General features: G+C 45.7%; 2 protein-coding genes and 1 long non-coding RNA gene across 4 annotated transcripts in view; 2 read left to right on the forward strand and 1 right to left on the reverse strand.

Annotated features, from left to right (window-relative positions):
• Positions 1 to 7,346, forward strand: part of WRAP73 (WD repeat containing, antisense to TP73) — a 59,302-nt gene extending 51,956 nt beyond the window's left edge. For both annotated transcript variants that reach the window (XM_081954973.1, XM_081954972.1), the window contains exons 6-13: positions 571 to 674; positions 836 to 922; positions 1,803 to 1,937; positions 2,078 to 2,155; positions 4,217 to 4,322; positions 5,143 to 5,268; positions 6,353 to 6,544; positions 6,890 to 7,346. In XM_081954973.1, the coding sequence (XP_081811099.1) occupies positions 571 to 674; positions 836 to 922; positions 1,803 to 1,937; positions 2,078 to 2,155; positions 4,217 to 4,322; positions 5,143 to 5,268; positions 6,353 to 6,544; positions 6,890 to 7,038 (977 nt within the window). In that variant the 3' untranslated portion in view covers positions 7,039 to 7,346. The remainder of the gene's footprint in view (positions 1 to 570; positions 675 to 835; positions 923 to 1,802; positions 1,938 to 2,077; positions 2,156 to 4,216; positions 4,323 to 5,142; positions 5,269 to 6,352; positions 6,545 to 6,889) is intronic.
• A 903-nt stretch (positions 7,347 to 8,249) lies between these two features.
• Positions 8,250 to 9,647, forward strand: LOC309393183. Its single transcript, XR_014175540.1, has 2 exons — positions 8,250 to 9,209; positions 9,303 to 9,647. It is a non-coding gene; the product is annotated as an uncharacterized lncRNA (long non-coding RNA).
• On the reverse strand, positions 8,805 to 14,828 carry TPRG1L (tumor protein p63 regulated 1 like). The gene is made up of 5 exons (XM_081955063.1): positions 14,567 to 14,828; positions 12,471 to 12,562; positions 12,176 to 12,352; positions 11,347 to 11,500; positions 8,805 to 10,230 (listed from the first exon to the last, which is right to left on the reverse strand). Exons 1-5 carry the CDS (start codon positions 14,756 to 14,758, stop codon positions 10,036 to 10,038), a joined length of 810 nt encoding a protein of 269 aa, XP_081811189.1. The 5' UTR covers positions 14,759 to 14,828; the 3' UTR covers positions 8,805 to 10,035.
• Between the last annotated feature and the right edge of the window lie 6,460 nt (positions 14,829 to 21,288).

The raw sequence follows: 21,288 nt of genomic DNA on the forward strand, positions 1-21,288 counted from the left end.
TATATTATATTTTTTATTTTTTATTATTTTATATTTTATTTTCTATTTTCTATTTATTTTCTATTTTCTATTCTTATTTTCTATTTTATTTTATTTTTTCTATTTTATTTTATTTTTTATATTTCTTTTCTATTTTATTTTCTATTTCTTTTCTATTTTATTTTCTATTTCTTTTCTATTTTATTTTCTATTTTATTTTATTTTCTATTTTCTATTTTATTTTCTATTTTCTATTTTATTTTCTATTTATTTTCTATTTTATTTTCTATTTTATTTTCTATTTTATTTTCTATTTTATTTTCTATTCTCTATTTTATTTTCTATTCTCTATTTTATTTTCTATTTTATTTTCTATTTTCTATTTCTTTTCTATTTTCTATTTTATTTTATTTTCTATTTTCTATTTTCTTTTATTTTCTATTTTCTATTTCTTTTCTATTTTATGTTTTATGTTTTTTATTTTTTATTTTTCTATTTTATTTTATTTTCTATTTTATTATTTTATTTTATGTTTTCTATTTTAGTCTCTGCATTGTTTTACGTTGTACTGTATTATATTTATTTTTGCAGGCCTGGCTTTCACGAAAGACGGCCGCTACCTGGCCCTGATCGAACGAAGGGACTGCAAAGATTACGTCAGCCTCTTCGTCTGCAGCGACTGGCAGCTTTTAAGGGTATAGGGACTCCCATTATCCTGGACTTCGCGGCCTCCTCTTTCGTGGTGGTTTGTGGGATTCCCAGCCTGCTTTGGGACGTCCCCTTCTCCGATTTTTTCCCCCTCTGGGGCTGGGAGTTGAGAAAACCTTCCTTATTTCCCTGCCTTTTCTTTCTCCAGCATTTTGAAATCGACACCCAGGATGCCGCGGGAATCGACTGGGCCCCAAACGGCTGCGTGATGGCCGTATGGGACAGCTGCCTGGAGGTGAGCAAAGTCTAGCCTCTTCTTTAAAACCTCCCGTGATGGACGGTTTTCTGGTGGCAAGCTGTTCCACTGGTTAACGGTTAGGAAGTTTCTCCTTCATTCCAGGTTGCTTCTCTCCTTGATTAGTTTCCATCCATTGTTTCTTGTCTTCCCTTCTGGCGCTTTGGAAAATAAATCGTCCCCTTCCTCTTTGGGGCAGCCCCTCCAATACTGGAAGACTGCTATCATGTCCCTCCTATAGTCTTTCTTTCCTTTGGACTGACCAAACCCAATTCCTGCAAACCTTGTTTGTATGTTTTAGTCTCCAGGACGTTAATTATCTTAACTGCTTATCTTAAGTCTACCATTTTAGATGGTAGAATAGAATAGAATAAGAATATAGAATATAGAAAATAGAATAGATTCTCTTCTCTTCTTCTCTTCTACATTCTATTCTTCTATTCTATTCTACTCTGTTCTATTCCATTCTAATTATTCTACTCCATTCTATACTATTCTTCGATTCTGTAATTCTATTCTATTCTACTCTGTTCTATTCTATTCCATTCTATTCTATTCTTATTCTATTCCTATTTTCTGTAGAGAATATAATAAGAATAGAATACAGTATAGATTGGAATAGAATAGAATATAGAAAATAGAAAGAATGGAATATAGGGAATATAGGATCGAATAGAATAGAATAGAATGTGGAGTAGAATGGAATGGAATGCAGTGGAGTGGAATACAGAATAGAATAGAAAATAGAATAGAATACAATAGAATAACAGAGTTGGAAGGGGCCTTGGAGGTCTTCTAGTCCAGCCCCCTGCTTAGGCAGGAAACTCTACCCCACTTCAGACCAATGGTTGTCATTCTTCTTTTTCCCCCCCACCCCCAGTACAAAGTCTTGTTCTTCTCGCTGGACGGACGCCTCCTCTCCACCTACAGCGCTTACGAATGGTCGTTGGGCGTGAAATCCCTCGCTTGGAGCCCCAGCAGTCAGTTCTTGGCAGTCGGCAGCTACGACGGAAAGGTGGGTTCGGCCAAAGCTGACACCCCCACCCCCAATATCCCCGTTTCCCATTGCGTTTTTTTTCCCTTTTTTACTACGCGTTGGGTATCCCCCACCCCCCACCCAAAAATTGGTGCCTTCCTTTTTTTGCTTTCAACCAGGTACGGATCTTAAACCACGTGACCTGGGCGAAGATCGCGGAATTCGACCACCCGGTCAACGTCGCTAATCCCAAAACGGTAAGCGTTGCGATTTCCGGGAGGTTAGGGAAGGAAATCCAGACCTAGGTCCTCGACTTACGACCGCAACAGAGCCCGGGATTGATGCTGCTAAGTGAGACGTTTGCTAAGCCCCATTCCACGAGATTTCTTTGCCACCGTTGTTAAGCCAATCCCTGCAGCGGTTAATGGAATCACCCGGCCGTCGTTCAGTGAATCTGGCTTCCCCGTGGATTTCGCTTGACGGAAAGTCGCAGAACGGGATCACGGGACACGGCAACGGTCATAAATATGAGTCAGTGGACAAGCATCTGAATGTAGAGGGTCTCCTGCTTGAGCAGGGGGGTGGACTAGAAGACCTCCGAGGTCCCTTTCCGCTCTATTCTGATTGATTGATTGAAATGGCCTAGGGCAGTGGTCGGCAAGCCGCAGCTCGCGAGCCACACGCGGCTCTTTACACATTTTAATGTGGCTCTTCTGTGTGCCGGGCGCCTGCTCCCCTCCCTCCTCTCGGGCACTTCAAAACAAGCGCCCCTTTCCCTTTTTTCTTTTCGACTCACAATGATTAGGGAGGATCCTGAAGTCGGGCGGGGACGAGAAGCGAGGAGGCTAAGGAGCTTTCCCCCCCCCCGCCTCCTCCCAGCAAAAATCTAACCGGGGAGCCGCGTGGGCAGTAGCAACGCGGCTCCCCGGTTAGATTTTTGCTGGGAGGGGGCGGGGGGGAAGCTCCTTGGCCTCCGTCTCTTTTTCTCCCTCCTCGCTTCTTGGGGCTCCACCAATGGGGGAGCAAGGCCCAGCACCAGGCTTTTGGGCTAACACAGGGGTCTGCAAAGTTGGCTGTTTTAAGACTGGTGGACTTCAATTCTCAGAATTCTGGGAGTTGAAGTCTACCAGTCTTAAGAGCCAATTTTGCAGATCCCTGGGCTAATATGATTGATGCCCTTGGTGGACTTCAATTCTCAGAATTCTGGGAGTTGAAGTCCACAAGTCTTCAAGCTGTCAGGTTTGAAGACCCCTTGGGGTATTTTTCCTAAAGGGTTAGGGATGCAAGGATCTTGTAACTTGACAGCTTTAAAACTTGCGTGCTTCAAATGCCAGAGTTTATTGAAACTAAAAACAGTGTACCATCCTATGTATTTTCGGTTTTAAAAATGTGGCTCTCAAAATAAATTTCAATCGTGGTTTTGGCGAGATTTGGCTCAGTTGAAAAAAAAGGTTGCCCACCACTGGCCTAGGGTCTCCGGCTTGAGCATGGGGTTGGACTAGAAGACCTCTGAGGTCCCTTCCCGCTCTATTCTGATGGATTGATTGAAATGGTCCAGGGTCTCCTGCTTGAGCAGGGGGTTGGACTAAAAGACCTCCAAGGTCCCTTCCAGCTCTATTCTGATTGATTGATTGATGGATTGAAATGGTCCAGGGTCTCCTGCTTGAGCAGGGGGTTGGACTAGAAGACCTCCAAGATCCCTTCCATCTCTATTCTGATTGATTGAAATGGTCCAGGGTCTCCTGCTTGAGCAGGGGGTTGGACTAAAAGACCTCCAAGGTCCCTTCCAGCTCTATTCTGATTGATTGATTGAAATGATCTAGCGTTTCCTGCTTGAGCAGGGGGTTGGACTAGAAGACCTCTAAGGTCCCTTCCAGCTCTATTCTGATTGATTGATTGATTAATTGATTGAAAAGATCTAGGGTCTCCTGCCTGAGCAGGGGATTGGACTAGAAGACCTCCAAGGTCCCTTTCAGCTCTATTCTGATTGATCGATTGAAATGGTCTAGGGTCTCCTGCTTGAGCAGGGGGCTGGACTAGAAGACCTCCAAGGTCCCTTCCAGCTCTATTCTGATTGATCGATTGAAATGGTCTAGGGTCTCCTTATTGAGCAGGGGGTTGGACTAGAAGACCTCTAAGGTCCCTTCCAGCTCTATTCTGGTGGATGGATTGAAATGGTCCAGGGTCTCCTGATTGAGCAGGGGGTTGGACTAGAAGACCTCCGAGGTCCCTTCCAGCTCTTTTATTCTGTAAGATCCCTCTTGGTTCCCTCTGTGTTTTTGTGAATGACCCCTGGCCCGATTTGACTTCCTGTCCAGGTGATCTACAAGGAAGTCGAGAAAACCCCAGCAGTGGACCTGGAGAAGTTGACTTTCCCACCCAGCAAGAGGATGGCCAATGCCCTCTTCAGCCGGAAGACAAAATGTACGTTCAGCTAACGCGGTGGGTTTACCTTGGCGAGAAGCAGGAGAGTTCCGGTGTGTGGACTTCAACTCCCAGAATTCCCCTAGCCGACTGGGGAATTCTGGGAGCTGAAGTCCACACTTCCTCAAATTGCCAAGGCTGAAGGAAAACGAATTAAAGAAACGTGGGCCAAAGAAATTAGAAAAGACTTATTTATTTGGCTTTCATCTATCTAAGCTCTGGTTAACTCAAAAGTTTGCACCTGCAATGAAGGTTTCCACTGGTAGTTTGAGTCCCTGGCGACCCGGGCGCCATCTTGTTTTTCGGTTTAAACAATTTAAATCGCGCTCTGCAGGCCCGCGCGATGTCACCCAGCTGGTTTGCGTGCTTAAAGGAGGACTAGAACTCACAACCTCCTGGTTGCTAGTTCAGGAGTGAACCACCCTACCGACGGTCCTCGACTTACAACAGCTTGTTTGGCAACCACACAAAGTTAGGCGGCCACTGAGAAAAAAAGGGACCGACGACCGTTTTTCACACCTTAACGACCGCTGCAGCATGATCAAAATTCAGATGCTTGGCTAACTGACTCGTATTTACGACGGTCGCGGTTTCCTAGGGTCACATTTTTGCGACCTTCTGACAAGCCAAATCCGCTTAACCACGTTACTGACTTAACTGCAGTGATTCGGGGGGGGGGGGGAATTACTTCTCTAACGTCTCACTTAGCAACAGGCTTAATCGTGGTCATAAGTCAAGGACTTATCAAACTAACTTCCTAGTTTGTCTAGTGAAAAGGGCTTCAAACTGGCAATTTATCTTGTTTTTATTTCAATTTCAGATGAAGTTTTCCAAGCCCCCCTTTCTTTGCACCATGTTGACCCTCCGACGGACCGAGCCAATCCTAGGATTGGCGTCGCCATGTTAGCGTTCAGTTCGGATAACAGTTTCCTGGCGAGCAAAAACGGTGAGTATTTTGAGGGCGAGCCCAGAACTGGCTTTCCCGTCACGTCCCAGCGACGAAACGAGCTTTTTGGACAAAGGGATTCAGAAACCGAGCCTTCCTCCCCACCGTTTGCTATGAGAATTCGAAACAGGTGAAAATTAAAACCATCCCCTTGGCTAATATTTCTGAAAGTTGGGTGGTCGAGAGCAGCCGGAATGAAGTTCGTTTCCTACTTACCGTATTTTTCGGACTCTTAAGACGCACTTTTTTCGTCTCCCAAAAGGGGGTGAAAATGTCTGTGCGTCTTATAGACCGAATATTGCCAAAGGCCCGTCCATCTGCCAGCTATATTTTGGCCTCCACACATCCTGTTTTTCAGACCTATTTTTGGCCTTTTTCAGCCCGTTTTCGGGGCTTCTTTTCAGTCCATTTTTAAAGCGTTTTCGGTCTGTTTTTGAGGATTTTTCAGTTCATTTTTGAGGCTTTTTCTGGTTTGTTTTGAGGCTTTTTTTCAGCCCATTTTAAAGGCTTTTTTCAGCCTATTTTCAACACTTTTTTCAGCCCATTTGTTTTTGAAAAAATGGGCCAAAAAAGCATTGAAAATGGGCTGATAAGAACCTTCAAAATGGGCCAAGAAAAGCTTCAAAAACAGACTGAAAAAGCCTCAAAAATAGGCCAAAAAGCCCCCAAAATGGGCCAAAAAACCCTCAAAAATAGATAGAAAACAGGCTGGAGAAGGACCGAAAATGAGGCACTGAGAGGCCAAAAACGTTGTTTTGTTTTGTTTTCCTCTTCTAAATTTAGGTGCGTCTTATAATCCAAAAAATACGGTAACTTATATACGGCTGTGTTCATCCAAATGGGACGCATTTTGTCTTTCCCGTTCTCGGTGCTGTCGTAACTTCAGTTACTAAGCGAACCTGTTGTAAGTCGAGGACTTCCTGCATTTTTTTAAAAAAAAATCCCAGCTCCCCATCGACACAGGAGGTCCTCGACTTAACAACGGTTCGCTTAGTGAAGGAGTTACGAATGCCGTTAATCTGTGTGCCTGGGGGTGGGCCTGCGTTTCGTAACGGCTCGGGATGTGTGTTTTTTTTAAACATAGACAGTCTCCCGAACACCGTCTGGATCTGGGATGTTCAGAAGATGAGACTCTACGTGGTCCTGGAACATCTGGGTCCCGTCCAGCATTTCCAGTGGGACCCCAAACAATCTCGGCTCGCTCTGTGTACCGGCAACGGAAAAGTCTATCTCTGGTCTGCTGCAGGATGTACCTCCATGCAGATACCGATGGAAGGTAAATAATAATAATAATAATTCCTAGCCCTTGGTTAGGACTCGAGCTGTTGAGCCACCAACCAGCCCCAAAGGCTGTGAACCTCACCAAAGATTAACCAAATAATAAGATGTACGTTGTGATAATTCTGGCATTTATTACGCTGGAAAAGTTTAAGATATTGAGACGCCCCACCCTACTGTGGTATGGTCGCTCCCTTTAAAAGTACTTTTTTTTGGCTGCCGGATAGTTTATTTTCCTCTTCTTCTGTTTCAAAGGGCATACCTGCAACGCTGAAAATTATTGCACAAGAGGGGGGAAAAAGGATTAATTTAAAATAGATGTATATATGTATTTTGTGCGCAGGTGACTTCAAGGTGACTTCGTTTTCCTGGCACCCCAGCGGGGAGTCCCTCGTTCTTTTGAGCAAGGACAATTTCTGCTTGTGTTACTTAGAAGGAGGAGCAGAAAACTGGAAAGCAAGCAGACCCCAAACGAAGCTAAGTGAAAAATGAAATGCCCGCTGTGGTTAAAACTTTCGCTTCCCCTGAAATCGGGGAGAAAACCGTAAGCGAGCCAGTCTCGATTTGTTCACGCCTCTGGTTTTCTAGGGACACACACACACACACACACACACATAATTTAAATCTGTACATAAAACTCAAAATAAGCCAGAGGTTGAAGCTGTCTTGACGAGCGCACCAACAGTAGGAAGCCAGATGTGGAAGTTAAAGGATGTAGATTTTAATAGCGCGCGACGTGCGTTGCCGTTTTCTCCGATTTTCAATAAACGTGTTTGTTATGAAAAGCAGAAAAGAGAAGGCAGCGATTTTTGCATTCTGTGGGGGATAAAATAGAGCAATTTCTAGTTGGCTTTTGTTTGAATGTGTGCAGGGGGGGGGGAGACCTGTGAAAGCCAGGTGTTTCCTCTCCCCATAGATAAATGAGGGAGGGAAGGAAAGAAAAAAGGAAAGGAGATGTAAAGGGAGGGAGGGAGGAAATGAGGGAGGAAGAAAACGGAGTGAGGAAAGAAGAGAGAAAAGGAAGGAAGAAAGGAAATGAGGGAGGGAGACAGGAAGAAAAGAGGGAGAGAGGGAAGGAAAAAGGAAAGAAGAGGGGAGTGAGGGAAGGAGAGGGAAAGGGAAGGAAGGAAATGCGGGAGGAAGGGGAAGGAGGGAGAGGGAAGGAAAAAGAAGGGGAGAAAGGGAAGGAAATGAAAAGAAGGGAGTGAGGGAAGGAGGGAAAGGGAAGGAAGGAAATGGAGGGAGACGGAAGGAAAAAGGAAAGAAGAGGGAAGGGAGGGGAGGAAATGAAAAGGGAGTGAGGGAAGGAGAGAGAAAGGAAAAGAGGAAGGGAGAGGAAGAAAAGGGAGTGAGTGAGGGAAGGAAATGAAAAAAGGAGTGAGGGAAGGAGGGAAAAGGAAGGAAATGAGGGAGGTAGAGAGGAAGAAAAGAGGGAAGGAAAAAGGAGAGGGGAAGGAAGGAAGGAAAGTGAAATAGGGAAGGAAAAGCAGGAGGTGGGAAGGAGGAAAAAGGAAGGAAAGGAGGGAAGAAAGGAAATTGGAGGGAGGGTGGAATAGTGAAGGAAGAAAGGAAAGAGCAAAAGAAAGTTGGAAAGAAAGAAAACAGGAAGGAAAGAAGAAAATAAGGGAGGGAGGAGAAAGACAAGAAAAAATGGGGAAACGACCTTTCTTTCTGTTGACCTCCCCCCCCCTTCTCCTCCTTTTGAGAAAAATCCTGGAGAATTCCTGCACACATCCACATAGTTCTCTTGGCTAGTATGGAAGTGAGAGACTCGCTGAAGCGGTAGGATTTCCGTGTGGTCTTCCATCCCCATCCCAAATAGCTCTAGCCCACTCTTGGCGCTCACCTGGAGGATGAGACAATGCCAGCTAAATTTTGCAACCTTCAGCCTGGTTTTCAAAGCTTTTTTTCAAGAAAAGCTTTTCACTCATTAAACCACCCGGAACCCTAAACCTTGAATGGTGGCTTATGAAAGAAATCGCGGCTTAAACGCCGCCCTGCTCATCTTTTAAAAAAAAATCCTATTAAGAAAACGCTGAACGAAGAGAAACCCAACTCGCTGCCTTGAAAGGAAGATCTCCAGCGTGACTGGGAAGCCAAACAACCTGCGATATGGCCGACACACGGGCTCGGCAACCATTTTGTGAGTGCGCCCACCAATTGCCAGCAAAACTCCCCTGGTGTCTGAGGCTGATAAAAGCACTTAAGTGGCCCCCAGGGAAACAAAGGCAGGCGGAAAGGAATGGTGGGTTAAACGCTTCTGAGATTCGTATGGACTCGAGTTTTATTAAGCTTCGGTATACACAACTTATAACACAAACAAGGACATCTATCTGGCGTCCTCCCCGCAACAACCTTTTGTGTGCTGTGAGCAGACAATGCCGAATGACAAAAGAGGTATCGAGAGGACCAGGGTACGGGGGGCAGCAGAATTTCAGTTCTGGATAGTTTTTTAAGGCAGTGTTTCTCCGCTTGGTGACTTTTAAGACGCCTGGACTTCAACTCCCAGGATTCCTCAGTCAGCCATGTTGGCTAGGGAATGCTGGGAGTTGAAGTCCAGTCGTCTTAAAAAGAGTCCCTTGTTTAAGGAATGCGGTAATTATAACTGGAAAACACCGAAAAACGAAATTCCATGCTTCTAAAAAAAAAAAAAAAAAAAGATTGTTTCCCCCATATGGCTTGGGATGAACCAAGATAATTTCAATTTTCACCTTTTTCAGAGTTTCCAACCTCTGGAACGTTCCACCCAAGTTTAGCACTGGGTGGACTTGAACCCGTGCGAGAAAACTGAACCGTTCGAACTAAAACTACACGTTCTTGCTTCGATACCCATTGCTTTGGTAATTTTTTTTTGAGTACCCTAGTTTTGGACTGAAAGCTGATTGGGAATCCCCCCCCCCTTCTCGATGAGAAAAGTGATTCTGCGCGGCGGGAAATTCCCACAAAACGAGCGCCGTTGTGTAGAATTTCGCTGCGGGGGGAGAAATGGTTCTTTGCGCGACTTTTCTTTTGACTGCGGGGGAAGTTCTCTGAACACAAGACACACCGCAGAAGTGGCCCCGACAACTCGTCAGGTGTGCTTGCTCGCCGGAATAGGAGAAGATTCCATTGCAACGCAAACGAGATGGACAAGCCGCACAAGACTATTCAAGCGATCCCTTTTAAATCGGGGGGGGGGGGATTTAGCCACCGCGTGAGAAAGATTTAACCCAGGTTAAATTGTTTACACAGGGAGGGGAAAACTCCAGAGCATGCGTGAAAAACGTAACGATTATCTTATCTGAGACAACACGGAAGGAATGGAGAAAGGCTGTGGCTCCGGTGGGATGGTTAACGGCTCTCTATGGCCGCCTCTCGTCTCAATCCGTCAGGAGGGATCGGCGCAATTTCCGACGAGACGAGGAGAAAAATAAAATTAAAAATTGACGGATGACGGTTTTCTCTCCCCTATACTCTTCCGGAGGGGTGACGGTGACCTCGGCGGGCTTTTCAGAATCCGATTTTCCCTCTGGTCATGGAATAACCCAGCTTGGCTTCGTTGTTGATGAAGGACATCAGCCCCACGTAGGTCTCAATCAGGAGCGGTCGCTCGAGGAGAAGGACGCCGTTGGCCCGGCCTGGAAGAGGACACTCCCTATGCGCCTTCTTGACGGCCTGGACTAGCTGGATTTGGAAGTTCTCCAACTGCAGAAGGAAAGAAAAAAAGGGGGAGGGGACGCTGAAGGGTTGTTGTGTTATCCCTGCGGAACCTTGGAAATCGGTGGAGCGACAGACTTCCCGCTGCAGATGTACAACTGGCACCGTTAGTGGATTTAAGCCTGGTGTGCCAGCAGTGGGACAACACAGTGGGGAGCTGGTTTTTCACAATCAGGAGGGTCCCTGACAATTTTGGAGAAACTACCCCATTGTATTTTGACCCCCTCAGACGGGTGTCAAACTCAATTTCATTGCGGGCCACATCGAAGCTGTGGTTGACCTCAGGGGGGCTGGGCGGGCATGGCTTAACGCCACTCTCCAAACCACTGGGATGTTTCCTCTTCGCATTGGGTGGACCAGGACGGCCCGCGAGCCAGATCCAACCACATCATGGGCCGGATCCAGCCTGCGGGCCTTGAGTTTGACGCCCCCCCTGCCCTAAGAAAATGGACTTCGGGGCCTCCCAACAGTCGTGCTGCTCAAACTGCTGGAGGGTTAGTTGGTTGAACGAATGGATTACAGGTAGTTCTCAACTTACAACTGGTCACTTACAGACGATTGAAGAAACGGAGAGTTAGGAGCCAGGTCTAAAAATTCGGCAGTTGCCTCTCCGTGGCCACGCGAGTCAACTTCACACGCGGCGGCTGCCTTTAGCAAGCCATTGTTTTGCTTAACCGCCGCGGCATTCGTTTTACGACGGCTGCGTTAGCTTAGTGAACGTTAACAACCAACGGCGGTCAGGCTCCATCACTGTCTTACTCGAGAGATACCCGCGCCTCATCCAGAGGCGCTGCCCTATCGTGCAAGACCTCTGAAAAAGTTTTAGGAGTGGTTCGTAACCTACTGCAACACCAGTGGTGGGTTCTGGGCGGTACGGTACGGGTAGTAGGCGGGAGCAGCAGCCCACCTGCATTCCATAGCTGTTTGTAATGCGACCGGTCAATTGTGAACGCGCACACAGCCGACAAGCAGCTGTGTGTTGGAGGGCAGTGGCGTGCCCGACTAGGACGCCTGGCCCCGTGTGCAGCGTACCGGTTCGGAAATCCTACCTCATCTAAATTCCTTCAAACAAACCAACAAATCAAGATGGCAGAATATTCGAACCTGACACAGAGACGCGATCTTCTCGTCGGCATCCGCCATGGGGTGTTGGGTAAACGTGGCGTAGGGCACGTTGCTGGACCAGGGGTTCCACCGGTTGATGAACGAAGCCCGGCTCTGTTTGTCCCACTGGATACGAATCCCAACGCCTTCCCGCCTGGAGAACAGAGAAAAGCGCAACCTTTGCTCACGCTGACCGTTTCAGGATTGGGGGGGGGGGGATGGTTTAATTCAGGGGTCGCCAACCTTTCGGACCCCAGGGGCGACTAAATTCGTAATTTTAAATCCCGTGGACCAGTAATATCTAAAAAAAATGCAAAAAGTTTTTCTGCGGAACCCCAGGGGATCGCGGACCATCGCTTGGTGACCACTGGTTTGATTTCTAATCACTCTGCATTAATTGCTAAGAACCTTAACAGCAAGCCGTTAAAAGTCTTTTATATTATTTTGTTAAAATAAAAATATTAGGCGGGGGATCGTTGTCAGGATTGGAGGAACTTGGCCCAACAATCCGTGGGAAGCTGAGAGTTCTCTCAATGCTGGGGGTTTTGAAGAAGGGATTGGACAATTGGTCTGAAATGGCATAAGGTCTCCTGCTCGAGGAGAGGGGATGGACTAGAAGACCTCCAAGGTCCCTTCCAGCTCTACTCTGATTGATTGAAATGGTCTAGGGTCTCCTGCTTAATCAGGGGGCTGGACTAGAAGACCTCCAAGGCCCCTTCCAGCTCTATTCAAATCGATTGGCTGGTTGAAATGGCCTAGGGTCTCCTGCTCGAGCAGGGGGTTGGACTAGAAGACCTCCGAGGTCCCTTATATCCCTGTTAGAACGTACTTGTTGAGTGACTTGGGGGGAAATTCGAACTGGCCCGTGGAAATGGTATCGACAGCGTTAAGCGAGATTCTGGTCACTTGGAGGCACTGGAGGCTGATAAAGTCGTATTTACAGATCAGAAGGGAGCGGTCGGTAATCAGAACGAGGCGTTCCTTTTCGTTGTTCCAGTGGTCGATCCTGCCAAGAAAAGCAAAGACGCCAGCGTGGCTAAACAATTCAGAAAATAATTTGAGATTTGCTTCATGCTCATCTGTTTTGGCATCCAGGCAAGGAGGCTTTGGGGCCTGTGACTTACTCGGTCAGTAGCCAGACGCTTTGGACCTCCCCGTCCTCCACGGGCATCACAACCACACGGATCTCATTGACCGCCTGCTCAATGGTGCCCGGCTGGATGGGGAGAGAAAAGCATTAGCCATTGTTAACCTTCACAAACGTTACATCTAAGGCTGATTTTTCAGACAGGTGGACTTCAGCTCCCAGAATTCCCCAGCCAGGGAGTGAGTTTCTCTTTCTCTCTCTCTCTCTATGGTCTTCATATAGTTGTAGACATATAATAGGTACATTTGTTTTACTATTCAGATGGCGCTGTAAAGCACTATGGAGCGGTATATAAATGCCACTAGACCCTATTATGGTGTTTATATACATATATATACAAACATAAACACACACACAAACTTACACATGGTTTTCATCTCCATGAGTCCTGTTTTGTAAGATAGATGCAATTAATATTAATACACACACAATATAGATTTAATTACATAAGACTGAGATAGGTGCCTATATAAATGATACACACACACATATATATCTATGCTCTCTCTATGTGTGTGTTTGTGTGTATCATTTATATAGGCACCTATGTAATTAAATCGTGTGTGTGTGTGTTGCATTTGTGCTGATAAATAAATGAAAGGAGACTAGTATAGATCTATTTCAAGCTATTTAGCTCTCATCAGCTAGCCATACCCTTACTGGGATTTGAACCCGGGCTGTATTACATATTAGGCAGGAGTCTTAGCCACTAAGCCACAGGCTCTCCTCCTTATCAGCTGAGCCAGGGAAATAGGTATGTATTTGTGTTACAACCCCTGGTATGCCCAAATATGGGAGGGAGTTCACTACTCCCCCTTTCTGTCCTTCGGCTCAATACAGAAGACCATCCAGGCAGAAAACCATATTTTTTTATTTTTAATGTTGCCTTTGCTATGTTTGTGTTGCCTTTGTGCTGATAAATAGATCTATTTCAAGCTATTTAGCTCAATTCAGCTAGCCATACCCTTGGGATTCAAACCTGGGCTGTTTTTACATATTAAGCAGTTGTATTAGCCTCTAAGCCACAGGCTCTCCTCCCTTATCAGCTGAGCCAAGGAAATAGTAAGTGTTATGTCAAAGCACCTGGCTTGCCCAAATATGGGAGGGAGTTGAAAGGCAAAAGGGAAGCATTGTGTGTGTGTGTGTGTCTGTGTGTGTATGTATATATGTTGTATGATGTATATATGTATATGTATGTATATAGTGTGTGTGTATATATATATATATATATATATATATATATATATATATATATATATATATATATATATATATATATATATATATATGCATAGACACACATATATATACATATATAAATACATATATAATTAATATTAATTGCATTTTTCTATATTAATAATGTAAAACTATACCTAATTGACTAGATAGTTATATAATATATTTGCGCTCCCTGTCATATATAACTATGTCTAGTCAATTAGGTATAGTTTTACATTATTAATATAGAAAAATGCAATATATGTGTGTGTATATATATATATGTATGCATATAATTTAGTTATATACACATTAATATAGAAAAAATCAATTAATATCTATATCTATATCTATATCTATATATATATATACTATATATATTTAATTACATGGACTGAGGTAGGTGCCTACATAAATACAAATATATATACACACGTTATACAATGATGGTCTTATTAGGCGTAGTTAATAGTTTTATATTAAGATATTAGAAAGCATATGCGATTATTAACATGTTAAATATACATTCAGTGTAGAGGGGATTACATAGACCAGGGGTGTCCAAACTTGGGAACTTTAAGACTTGTGGACTTCAACTCTCATGCTGGCTGGGGAATTCTGGGAGTTGAAGTCCACAAGTCTTAAAGTTGCCAAGTTTGGACACCCCTGACATAGACTTTGCAACACACTTTATACAGAGAGACATTTAAACTCCCCGCTTGAGGCGGTCCTTCGAGGGATTTCCCGTCCCCCGTAGAACCTCCAGAGCCCAAGGCAGTCTCTCCCGGGGGGCGTGGCCTCCTCCGCCTCCTCCTTCCCCCTCCCCTCCGCGCATGCGCGCCCGGCACCCACCCGGAAGACGAAGTACTCCTTCAGGCGGCCCCCCCGCGTGGGGTTGCGCACGGAGAGCGGGCGCAGCGTCTGCCGGGGCGAGGCCAGCGAGCCCTCCAGCTCTCCCGGCGGCGTGAAGGGCACGTCGGCCTCGGCCGCCGGCACCAGCAGAGCCGGCCCGGCGCCCTCCTCCGAGTCCCGCAGCTGCAGCATCGCCGGCGGCCCGCCGCGGCCTGTCTATCTCCCTCTCCCGGCGGCGCTTTTCTGCGCAGGCGCCGAGCCCCAACCGCCGCCCAGGAGGGCGGAGCCGGCGCGTGGAGGAGTCGCGCTCCTTTCTCTCGCTCTCATAGACTCACGCGAGCGGCACAGAGGCGCCGCCTCTGCGGAGGGCACCGCGCTGGCGGGTTCATTGCACAGGCGCGCTTTTGGCGGGGAGAGCGGCACGTGCGAGGCCGCGCCTTGCATTTATAAGTTGCCTCCATGAAAAGATGCGTGTTGCATTCCTGCAAAGGGCGCAGGGTGCATGCATGCAAGGTTGCAGGTTGCAGGTTGCATTAATGCAAAGGGTGCAGGCTACATTGTTGCAAAGGGTGCAGGTTGCATTGATGAAAGGGTGCAGGCTGCATGCACGCAAAGGGCGCAGGCTGCATGCTTGCTGTTGAAAGACATGTCCTTGTGGGTTCGGCTCCAAGTGGGGGGAAAAGACACTGAAAACATGGAAGCTCCTTGGAAAGATGGTTTAATGGTGGACAGGATTTCATGGCTTGAGTCCTGAACAGAAAAGGTGATCACGTGCTTCAGTGTTAGTGCAGAAGAAGAGAAGGGAGGGGCTGAGATGCTGAAAGTCCCTGGTTTTATGCCCTCTCTGGCCTTTGATCTTGCATTCTGATTGGTTGTCAGACTCCCATGGGGCCATGCAGGGAAAACTCTCTAAGCTGCGTTTTGAATCCCAAGTTTGGTTGGGTTCTCCGATGCCACGTGGTGAGTTTCTGTGCAAAGCTGATACTACCTTTATTATGTAAAGTGGACTAGCTCAGGCTTGAATGGCTCATTGACAAAGGGGGTGGGGGCAGGAAGCTGCAGGGAGTTACTCTGTCTTTAAAACATGTTTCTTCCTTTTCACATCCAGGGAAATATTCTGCCTTTTCAATATTTCCTAGGATATTTCATTTTTCTGGGAGAGGGCTGGGTGATAACTTCCTACAATGCAAAGGGTGCAGGTTGCATTCAAGGAAAATGTGCGTGTTGCATGCACGCAAGGGTGCAGGTTGCATTCATGTTAAAAGTGCAGGTTGCATTCATGCAAAGGGTGCAGGTTGCATTCAAGGAAAAGGTGCGTGTTGCATGCATGCAAAGGGTGCAGGTTGCATTATTGGAAGGGTGAATGTGGAAACTGACCAAGGAGAGATTCAACCTGGAAATAAGGAGGACTTTCCTGAGGGTGAGAACCATCAACCCATGGAACAGCTTGCCACCAGAAGTTGTGGGAGCTTCATCCCTGGAGGCTTTCAATAAGAGATTGGACTGCCATCGGTCGGGAATGGTGTAGGGTCCCCTGCTTGGGCGGGGGCGGGGGTTGGACTAGATGACCTACGAGGTCCCTGTCAACTTTGTTATTCTGTCCTAAGTTGCATTCACAGAAGGCTGCAACGTCATGTCACCATGGGCGAATAGGCGGCAATACAAATTGAATAAATAAATAAACGCACAAATAAACACGCGGGAGGGAAATGATGAACGGGGATCGTACTGAAGGAGTATATGAATCAATATTGGCTTCTGCTTATATTATTGTATTATTGTATACTGTCAGAAATTAATTGTTTTCTAGCCTAGCAAATTGTAACCTTAATACTGGACGGCATTACTGCCAATGTTATCTCACTGCTGTGTCTCTCTTCTATTCTTCGCTTCAAATCTAGGCACATTCTTGAAAACATAGAAGAAAATTGTTACACGGGAATATCAGGCCCCATAGAAAAAGGAACCAAGCTAGGGAGTTTTCCTGGCCCATAAATCCTGAAAGCATTCTGCCGAAAAACAGCTTGGCAAAGAGGGGGTTGCCACCCCCCAACACAAGGCTATAGGGATACTGCATAGATAAGGTAGACAGAGACAGGAGCTTGAACCAAAGGATGCTTTAAAGATCAGGTTGGTAACGAATCTTGGTCTCCGATTGGACAAACTTTTTTTCTATTTGCCTAAAAAGTGTATGTAATACTCTGAGCCCCTCTTGCAGGGTGGGGTTTGCTATTCCTTACATGCATTTTTGTTTGTATGTTTTGGATATGGTTTTGTCACCCAGCTTTTGCTATGGCCATAAATAAAAGCTGATATTTTTTGCAAGCCTCGTCTGGAGTCTCTCTCTTTGGCATCTTAGTGGCTCCGGGAAACTAGATGGGGGAAAAGGGAGGAAGGGAGGAGAGAGAACGAAAAGGAAGGAAGAGATGGGTGGGGGGATAGAGTCAATGGAAAAGAAGGAAGGGAAGGGAAAATAAAGAATAGAAGGATATTGTCAGCACTTCAGCCTGCCTGCTGGCCTACGGATCCAAGGAAGGGAAAGAGAATTTCCTGCTTTTCAAACAATAGCGAAGAAAAAAACACTAAAAGCAAATAAACCTATGCGGGTAAATCCTCGACTTAATGACCGCCACTGCGCCCAGCATTTCTGTCGCTAAGTGAAACATGATGGCTTGGTATTTTGAAAAAACAGCTGTGTTGGTCCGCAGCTCATCGGTTTCAGGGAAAACCTGTTCATAAAACCCGTCGATGACCGCCAGAAAAATGTCATCTCCCGCCTTCAAAAATGCCCGCACCCTTTAAAATATTTATTTATCCCGATTTTAGAGGATACGTCTTTTTTCTCTTAAGGAATGTATTGTTCCTTGCCGGGATGCATGTTAAAGCCTGTCCTATGAAGGAAGGTTGCAAAGAAAAAGGAGATTTCAAAGAAAAGAGCTATTTGTTGCAGCCGAAGCCATGAAAGCAAGGAATTTTTTAAAAAATGCTTCCAGTAAATCGAAATAGAGCTGGAAGAGGGACCTTGGAGGTCATCCAGTCCGACCCCCTGCTCAAGCAGGAGACCCTAGAGCATTTCTATCAATCAATCAGAATAGAGCTGGAAGGGGCCTTGGAGATCATCCAGTCCAACCCCCTGCTCAAGCAGGAGACCCTAGAGCATTTCTATCAATCAATCAGAATAGAGCTGGAAGGGATCTCGGAAGCCTTCTAGTCCAACCCCCTTCTCAAGCAGGAAACCCTAGACCATTTCAATCAATCAATCAATCAGAACAGAGCTGGAAGGGACCTCGGAGGTCTTCTAGTCCAACCCTCTGCTCAAGCAGGAGACTCTGGACCATTTCTATCTATCAATCAGAATAAAGCGGGAAGGGACCTTGGAGGTCTTCTAGTCCAACCACCTGCTAAGTTGAGCTTTGCCCCATTTCACGACTTTCCTTGCCGCAGTCGTTAAGTGAATCCTGGCCATTATTCAATGAGTCACCTGGCTGTTAAGCAAAGTTTTCCCCCTTGACTTCGCTCGTCAGAAGGTCGCCAAAGAGGAGGATCACGTTGACCCCCGGGACACCACGACCGTCGTAAATACAAGTCAGTTGCCGAGCGTCCGAATGTAAATCGTGCGACGACGGTCACAAGTGCTAAAACCGGTCACAAGTCCCTTTTTTTCAGCGCCATCGGGACTTTGGAACCCGTCACTAAGCGAAGTTTTAAGCCGAGGACTCTGCATAGCGTAAATAAATCAGATGGGGGGGAGAGAAAAAGTTGCTTAAACTCTGATCCGCACTTTTCCTAGTTTTTAAAAAAATTATTACTAGCTGATAACCTGGGTATGTATTTATCCCAATTTGGTATTAGAGGGAGCCCCCTTGTGGAGTACTGCGGAAGCCGTTACCATGGCAACTCCCCTGTGCTGCACGGCAGAAGCCATTTTAAGACACAACAGACTGTATCTTAACCCATAGTTGAATCCAAAACGCACACGATCCCTGTCAAAAGTACTGTGACTTGGCTAGAGATATAATAGTCTATAGATATAATTCAGCCCTTTTCATTTTAGCAGCCCAGGCGTTCCAGAGTTATGCTGGAACGCGCGCACACACACAGAGACCCCTCCACCCCTAAGGGGCTTTAGAGATGTCTTAACCCCACAGTATTTGTTTCCAGAGAGTAAGTCATCTGTGTACCAAGTTTGGATGAAATTGCTCAAGGCCTTCCAGAGTTAAGCTGAAACATACATACGTACACAGCCATTGTAATATGTTGTAATATATATATATATGTTGTATTTGTGCTGATAAATAAATAAAGGGAGAATAGTATAGATCTATTTCAAGCTAATTAGCTCTCATCAGCTAGCCATACCCTTACTGGGATTTGAACCTGGGCTGTATTACATATTAGGCAGGAGTCTTAGCCACTAAGACGCAGGCTTTCCTTATCAGCTGAGCCAGGGAAATAGGTATGTGTGTTACAACCCCTGGTATGCACAAATATATATGTTGTATTTGTGCTAATAAATAAATAAAGGGAGACTAGTATAGATCTATTTCAACCTATTTAGATCTCATCAGCTAGCCATACCCTTATATATATATATATATACACATACATACATACATACATACAACCCCAGACAATGGCCTTCTGTTTGATGGGCCTTCCTCCTCCTCTTTTTTTTTGTTTTGTTGACAAAAGAGACGGGAGAAAAACACGCCATGGGTGGGTGGGAAAGTCTCCTGGCTTTCAACCAGTGTCTCGTCTTTTCTCGTGGGAATTCTCAGACCTCTCTATAAATAAAACAGCCAGATGTGGATCGTCTTTTTCAGCATCCAAAAAAAAGACATTGCACACTTGTTCCAGTGTTTGCAGATGTTTCCCCGGGCGAAGGGGGGAAGCTTTGGCCTTTTAAAGAAAAAAAGAGAAGAAGAATTACGTGTTTTTAAGAAGAAAAAAAGGGGGGAAGGAGGAGGGGAGGCAAAGGGAGGAAACGGGAACACCGGGGAGGGGGGGAAATAATGCACGGATACTCAGCATTTCCATTCCTTTGAACGGCCGTTCGGAGTTACTCAGAAGTTATTCAGAGTTGAAGTTGTGATTTGAAGGGAAGCTTGAAGTGATTTTTTTTTTCTTCTGGTTTTGAATATGTAGGTTTGTTTAGAAATTTTAGGTTTTAAATGTTTTTTTTAAAGAAATAGCTCGTTCAAATTCAGTGAAGATCAACTATTACTCCTCTCTTTCTCCTTCTCTTCCTTATCCTTCTCCCTCGCCTCTCTTTCCCTCCTCCCTCCCTTCCCCTTCCTTCTTTCCTTCTCTTTTCCCTAATCTTCCTTTTCTTCTTCCTTCCTTCCTTCTTTCCTTCTCTTCTCTGTTCTCTAATCTTTCTTTTCCCCCTCCCTCTCCCCCTTCCTTCTTCCTTTTCCTTCTTTCTTCCCTAATCTTTCCTTCCTTCCTCTCCCCTTTTCTTCCTCTTTCCTTCTTTCCTTCTCTCCTAATCCTCTCCATTTTCTTTTTTCTTCTTTTGCTTTTTCCTAATCTTCCCTTTTCTCCTTCCTTCTTTCTTCCCTTCCCTTCTCTGTTTTCTCATCTTTTCTCCCTCCCTCCCTCCCCATCCCTTCTTTCCTTCTTATTTATTTATTTATTTATTTATTTATTTATTTATTTATTTATTTATTTATTATTTTACCGTGCTTCTAGACCGCCCCCTCTCCCAAAAGGGACTCGGGGCGGTGTACAGTCCATGTAAAGAATATATCAAAATACAATAAATAGAATAGAATATGTACAGTTAGAATGGAGGAGGTTAAAAATGGAATTAAAAAGAACTACAGAGCCAGTATATATAAATATAATTTAAACCCCTAAAACACACACAAATTAAATTAAAAACAATACCCCTAAAATAACCAGTTAATAGTACATTTACCAGGAGGAACCGTTGTAATTATGCCAGGCCTGCTAATCGGAACAGGTGAGTCCTCAATTTTTGCCGGAAGGAGCGGAGGTCAGTAGTGGTTCTGATGTCGGGGGGGAGGTCATTCCAGAGGGTTGGGCCCATCACAGAGAAGGCCCTACTCCTTGGTGTCGCCCGTTGGCATTGCCTAGTGGACGGCACCAGGAGAAGTCCCTCCCTGTGAGAGCGTATTGGCCGCAGGGATGTATGTGGGAGGATGCGATCCCGCAAGTAACTAGGTCCCGTGCCATGGAGCGCTTTAAAGATGGTAATCAGCACCTTGAAACGCACCCGGAAAACCACAGGCAGCCAGTGCAGCTCGCGCAGGAGAGGTGTTACGTGAGAGTACCTCGTACTCCCCATCACAGCCCGCGCGGCTGCGTTCTGAACTAACTGCAGTCTCTTCTCTCCTTTTCTCTCTTTTTCCCTCTCTCCTTTCCTTCTCTACTTGCTAATCTTTCTTTCCTCCCTCCCCATCCCTTCTTTCCTTTTCTTCTCTCCTTCCTTCCTTCCTCCCTCCCTCCCTCCTCCTTTTCCTTTCTTTGCCTTCACGCCCCAACTCCTTTCTTCTTTCCTCCCTCCCTCTCTCTCTCTCTCTCTCGTCGTCTCTTTTGAAGGTTTTGGGAAGCTTTCCAAATCCTTTTGCCAATTCCAGCCACCTTCTGGGCTGCTGCCATTGTGCTGAGACCAGATCCGAGGCCCCAGGACAGATTTCTGGAGCGTGTCTGGCATTTGGGGAAAGTCTAAAAAAACAAAAACCCCTTTTGGAGGGGAG

Source organism: Natrix helvetica (assembly GCF_964273705.1).
Source record: "Natrix helvetica genome assembly, chromosome: 5".
NCBI lineage: Eukaryota > Metazoa > Chordata > Lepidosauria > Squamata > Natricidae > Natrix > Natrix helvetica.

What these genes read in the sequence shown, in the direction of transcription:
- TPRG1L (XM_081955063.1), bottom strand. Translation starts at nt 14,758, where the DNA reads ATGCTGCAGCTGCGGGACTCGGAGGAGGGCGCCGGGCCGGCTCTGCTG. An exon ending in CCCCCCAAGTCACTCAACAA is followed by an intron (nt 11,501 to 12,175) that starts GTACGTTCTAAC and finishes TCTGTTCTCCAG; the next exon opens with GCGGGAAGGCGTTGGGATTC. An exon ending in AGATCGCGTCTCTGTGTCAG is followed by an intron (nt 10,231 to 11,346) that starts GTTCGAATATTC and finishes TTCCTTCTGCAG; the next exon opens with TTGGAGAACTTCCAAATCCA.